Below are 6,118 nucleotides of genomic sequence, written 5' to 3' on the forward strand. Positions count from 1 at the left end.
ATATATTTTGTCTCCAGAATAAATATTCTAAACTGAACTGGTGTTGTTTACACCAGGGAAGTTATTTTTACTGGAATTTAGTTCTTTTTTCTTTAAAAACTTGAGTATACGAGTGTTTGAATTATTTTTTATGTGGTAGACATGGATTTGGGACCATCAAAAGTCACTGAACACTTCAAAATCAAGCTGTGAATTAAATCTCTCAAAAATTTTACCAAAATTTAACCAAAATCATACTAAAATTTCCACTATTTCCGAACCAAAACTTATAACATCGTTATAATACTCTACACTGTAAACTGAACATTGACTTAACCAAATCTGTAAATTTCTTAACGGCAGGACACTGAATACAAGGATATGAATGTGATATCGACATCAAATAACACAAACGGTTACCCAGAGTTACCAACAGATTATATTCCATCCCAATACAAACACAGTCAGTTATAATTACACACACCCCATGCTTTACACATGCAACCAAAGAAACACTGTTCCCATTCCCCACCGTTAACGGGCACGGCTTGAATGTTTGTAAATACCGTAAATAGACATGACAGTGAGTATCATAAAGATTATGACTCCAACAAACGAAGTAACTATAGCGCCGGCCGTATGGTGGCAGAACCGACCAAAATTATCGCAAATTTTCAGCCACTGAGTGTGAGAATTACCCTTGTAGCCAACATACGCAATGGCGGCCGCTGCTGAGGCCGCTGATGATACTAGCGCCACCATCACCTGCACACAATTAAAGATTGGATTAGTTCCCTGGGTCTTTGAACATCCACATCCCCTCCTTTAACTCGATTATAGATTTGGGTCATGGAGGGGCCAAGAGTGAGATCTGGGAATAGGGCCAAGAGTGAGATCTCATTTTTGGGAATATTTCCAGTAAGGACCTTATTTATTTTTAGCTGATTTTAAAATATTTTTAAAATTGTGAATTTAAATAAAAATGTAAATAAATATTTTTTGGGCTGGATTTGGTTTATGTTTTTAATTAATTAATGGGGTTTATTTTTAGGATTTTGTTTTGAGGACAGATCATATTAGTTAGTTTCTAATGGTATGATTAATCTGAAAGACATTTATTCACAATATAGATCGCAAAAGTCTTAAATCTAACTCAAATAAAAATTTGATTAAAAAATCAAAATATTAAAAATTCAAATTAAATGCAATTTCTGAATTCACAGTTGACTTTGAATTAACTTTTCAATGACCCAAATCTACGGTTTGGTTTAGGATGACCATCCATTCAAATTAAAAACCATCTCCAAATTCACAGTTGACTTTGAGTTGGCTTTTCAATAACCCAAATCTATACTTTGATTAAGGATGACCATCAGGTCTAGGAGTTGAGACATATTGTTATCCACCCATCAAACCAAACTATCTAGTTGGATTAGTTTGGTTAAGGATGACCATCAGGTCTAGGAGTTGAGACATATTGTTATCCACCAATTAAACCAAACTATCTAGTTGGGTTAGTTTAATTTGTTACACCATGATGCAGACATGTTGCCAATTAGGTGTTGAAAGATGTTGCTATTGCCTGGCAGAGTGGATTGTTTTCACCATGCTCCCCTCTCTTTTTGGAACTTCAGTCATTTCAAAAAGTTATAAATTCAACTGTTATTGAGATATGTTGCTGTTGCTTGACTTTGACTAAGTCAGTGGATTGATCTCACCACTCTCCTCACCCTTCTTTAAAGCTTAACAACATTAGGTCTCAAGATTCAAATACAGTTAGAGCTGGCTTAAATCAATCAGTACAATGATTTCACCACTCTCCTCACCCTCCTCTGATGCTTTGCTACTCCGGGAGGTCACAAGATCTAAATCTAAATGTTAGCAGTCTGGACTCTCGCTTGGGGTTGCTTAGCAAGAGAGAATCCCGGATTCAGACATATTAGTTATAGGTTGAGAGAATATTGGGCATTTAAATTATATTGAATTTATGTGGATCGAGCTCATGGGGTTTTGGATTGAAGGTGAATGGATGCACTGCTAAGGAACTTGCTATAGATTACTGGCCAATAATTTTTTTTATGTGGATCATAAGTTTAGAGAATATTTTGAAATCTGATAATCAAGAAAGTAATTAAATAATTGATATCTTAATTATTAGATTCTAAAATATTCTTAGAATCTGTAATCAACCTAAAGATATCATGTTAACAATATAAAACTAATCTTTAACTAGATTTTGGAAATATTTTGAAATTTCACCCATAATAGACCTAAAACAGCAAAATACATAGCAGTGCTTACCAAATCGGCCACAGCCACCAGAAAGGCAGGCTTAAGAGAGTAGACGCCTGATTTGAACGCGAGTCTTCCTCCCGGAATCAATGAAAGCACAGTGTACCCACATGCAACTGCGTTCGCAACTACAAAAAATCTGCAAAACATTTGCAATACGTAAAATCAAGAGTATGGCGAAAAACAGTAATAATTTTAACTGGGATAACCTATTAAAATCATCATTAGTCCCCAACATACATGAATGCAGGAGAGTAGTAATATTTGGCAGATGCAGGGGTAATGATGGTCGCGCCAAAAGGATCCAGAGGAACCTGAATGGCCACCATCGCCGTTTGCTTGTTCGCCCCCATCACAATTGCAGCAACAAGCGTGGCGCAAATTGCTAGCAGTCTCAATATCCAAGCAACCACAAAAAAATTCTTGCTCACAGGAGGAGACACGCCATCAATTCTCGGATTTCTATCAACCCCGAGGGCCTTATTCTCTGTGTAAGAGTCGCTGGCATTAATTTGAGATTCCATTTCTCAGTACCCTTCAATCACAAGAACTCTATTCAGACCGAGTTGCATATATACACGCAGAAACCTTTACGTGTAAGTTTGTAAGTAAATAAATATTTTTCTAATGGGTGCCGTGCGAACAAGTTATACTATATTTATTTGAAAAAAATAGCTGGCGCTGATAATTATATGTGGAATCGAGACAAATCCGCCATGATCGATTGCAGGTCGAGGCAAAATTTGAGATATGGCCCGGCCCCGCTTCGTGGAATTGCAGAAGTTGGTCAATATACTCATTTGAATTCTCCTTATCCGTTATTTGCATCCTGATCTTTTGCATAATTCTGAAGGATTTATGCTTTGAAGAGGTTATTGTGAGACCAGCCGAACATAATAAGATACCCTCCTACAATATTATTAATATTCTAATATCATTCTGTTATCAGTTTGATGGGTGATGGAAGTTTCCTTCCATAAATAAATAAAGAAGATGACCACAGCAAGACGCAAAGTTTAAGGAAAACTATGAACATTGAAGCGTCTATCAAATAAATAATTGATTTGTTAGAAGAAGGTGACAATCAATATGGGGTTACACCGTGGCATCGATATCAGGCATTGGATTTTTTTAAAACAAATTCCTGCCAGACACATTTCAAACATAAAATTCATTTGAAACCTTATTTTAAGGAATGGTTACAAATTTCTGCACGACACATTTCAAACCTAAAATTCTGTTGAAATCTTAATTTAAGGAATTGTTTAATTATCAAATTTAGATGTATATTTATTGTTTTTGGTTCATCTAAGTGATATTAGTGGTATATGGAAAAAGGTGGTATATGTCTTGGTTTTGGTTCATCTCACTGATATTAATGGTACATGGAAAAATAAAAGAATAATTAAATTTTTTCATGTGAGAAAAAAACTTAATTATATGTATGAAGATAAATAGATTTACATTTTGCATATAGACAAACAAGAGTGTATTTAATGGTATGTGTTCAAATCTATTAGGGCATAGAAGAACAAAAAATATTTATGGTTAATTTGAAAAATACCAATGGTCATAAAAATAACCAGGTCTCCCAACAAAGGACATAAAACTTTACATCGAAAACCTCATGATCCTTAAAAAAAAAAACACAAAAATATTTATGGTCAATTTGAAAAATACCAATGGTCATAAAAAATAACCAGGTCTCCCAACAGAGGACATAAAACTTTACATCGAAAACCTCATGATCCTGAAAAAAAACACAAAAAAAAATCAAAGTATACAACTCATAAACAAATTTGATAAAAATCAAAGCATGCTGCAGAAATACAAGGCAAAAACTTGAGAATAGACAGGATAGCATCCATAAACCCAACTCAAATCTCACTAACAAGCAAGTTTGAAGGCCAAAACCCTGAGCGATATAAGAGTGAACGGAGAGCGGCAAACAAAGCCATAGTGAACAAAGCAAGGAACAACCTCAAGGCACAAATATGTAGACCCCAACCAGAGACAACCTACAACAACCCACAAGCAACATTGGAATGATGGCAGCAGGGCGAAGTCAACTGAGGAACACTAACAAACCCCGACCAGAAGAAACCTGCACCATCTAGATGGCGAAGACAACATCATAGCGAAACCAACAAAGGAAGGAGAGGCACCGACAACAAGAAGGAAAAACTAGTAGAGGAAGGCGAGGCGACGGTGGAAACCAAAACGGACCAAGTGCAAAGACCGCAACAAAAGCACCCAAGCATGGGCCAACGAGATGAGTGTCTCACAACAAAATAAGGTGCAAGCTACGACCAAAACCAGAGAAGAGAGGTGGCTAAGGTTTCCCGGTTGCCCCTCGCCAAAAAGAATAACAAAATATTCTTTATGATTTTTTATTTAAAGTAAATGAATTATAATGTTAAATTAATATATTTAAAATAAATGAATTAGAGTGTTAAATTAATATAAGTATACGAAAATATTCGGGCCTGGAGTATGCCCTAAAACTGCTTCTGCTTGGCTAAGAGCTCGTCTTCCTCGGATGTAAGGAAACAGGTTAACGGCCCAAGACCCAGAGGCATCTGGCAGGAGTGAAAGCCTGCTCCCTTACGGACCACCAGCGGGTTATTTCAGGTGGCGTGGTTTTCCTTGATAATAGTGATGTGTCAACTGACATTTGCGGATAGCAGCCAGAGATGGCTGTCCTCACTGTTGGTTTGACAAACTGAGTTTGATAGGTTTTTCCACCTTTTGAAAAAAAAAGAGTATACGAAAATATTAAAGACTTATATTTAATTTATAATGAAATATTTTTTTATTATTATTTTTGAAAGTGAGTGAATTATAAGGTTAAATTTGTGGAATTTTTATGTAGATTCAAATTGCAGATTGTAATATGCTAAAACAATTGACTTGAATCTACCGATTGATGAAATCATGAAGCATAAAAGATAAAGAATTCAAACACACACAACACAATAATTTTCTGAGGAATCCACAACTAAAAACCCCTGCTATCTGTATATTGTATTAATTAGAAAATATGAGAATATTACAATGCTTTGCGTAAGTCCTAGCAATCTCTGCACTATCTCAATCTATATCACTGCTTCACAAACAAGCTCTAGCCTATACTTAGCCAAATTTGTTTCCTGCCAAGTTCCTATTTCCTTGTGCAGTTTCCTAGGGAGTTAGCTCATATTTGATTGAGAAATGCCTCATCCATAACCGCTCAATACATCATATGCCTTCCTCTGATTGAATGCACCATCAGTTTAATTTAGATGATTTTTCAACTCATAGTACACTGTCCGTGAACTTCAATCTCCACTGGGTTTTTCTCTGATTTGACATGCATGAGTTAATGATGACTGAATCATTATGACCGAATCTTCAGTTTATTGGTTGAGCAGTGTTGGTTACACCCCACTACTGGATCTTCCACTAATTCCTCCATTAGTTGGAACTAGTTTAGCTGAATTTAACTAAGTTGAATTTAACTTTGTTAAACTAAATTTAACTAAGTTAAACTGAATTTAACTTTGTTAAACTAAATTAACTTAGTTAAATTGAATTAAATAATTACAACTCTAGATAGACTCCTAACTCGAATTAACTAAACCAACTAAGTCAAATTAACTTAGTTAACTATTACAAGTTGTTATGAGAATTAGAATTAGAATTTAATTCAAGAACAAAATTAAATTAGGATTTTCTTGTTGCATTTTTCAACACTCCCTCTCAATAAGAAAGAGATTATCTGCTAACCCGATCCTGCCTCTGTGAAACTCGAATTTGCATCTTAACAATGCCTTAATCAAATATCTGCATCCTGCTTCTCTGTAGGAAT

At 35.3% G+C, this 6,118-nt stretch overlaps 1 protein-coding gene across 1 annotated transcript; it reads right to left on the bottom strand.

Annotated features, from left to right (window-relative positions):
• Nucleotides 1-306: 306 nt before the first annotated feature.
• Nucleotides 307-2,802, bottom strand: LOC149202788 (CASP-like protein 1U1). The gene is made up of 3 exons (XM_089400040.1): nt 2,512-2,802; nt 2,281-2,410; nt 307-744 (listed from the first exon to the last, which is right to left on the bottom strand). The coding sequence occupies exons 1-3, from the start codon at nt 2,793-2,795 to the stop codon at nt 514-516; spliced, it is 645 nt and encodes a 214-aa protein (XP_089256166.1). The 5' UTR covers nt 2,796-2,802; the 3' UTR covers nt 307-513.
• Nucleotides 2,803-6,118: the final 3,316 nt, after the last annotated feature.

This window comes from Pinus tabuliformis, chromosome 2_1, assembly GCF_031772625.1.
Source record: "Pinus tabuliformis cultivar Carrire ecotype Pingquan chromosome 2_1, CPIR1, whole genome shotgun sequence".
In the NCBI taxonomy this organism is placed as follows: Eukaryota; Viridiplantae; Streptophyta; class Pinopsida; order Pinales; family Pinaceae; genus Pinus; species Pinus tabuliformis.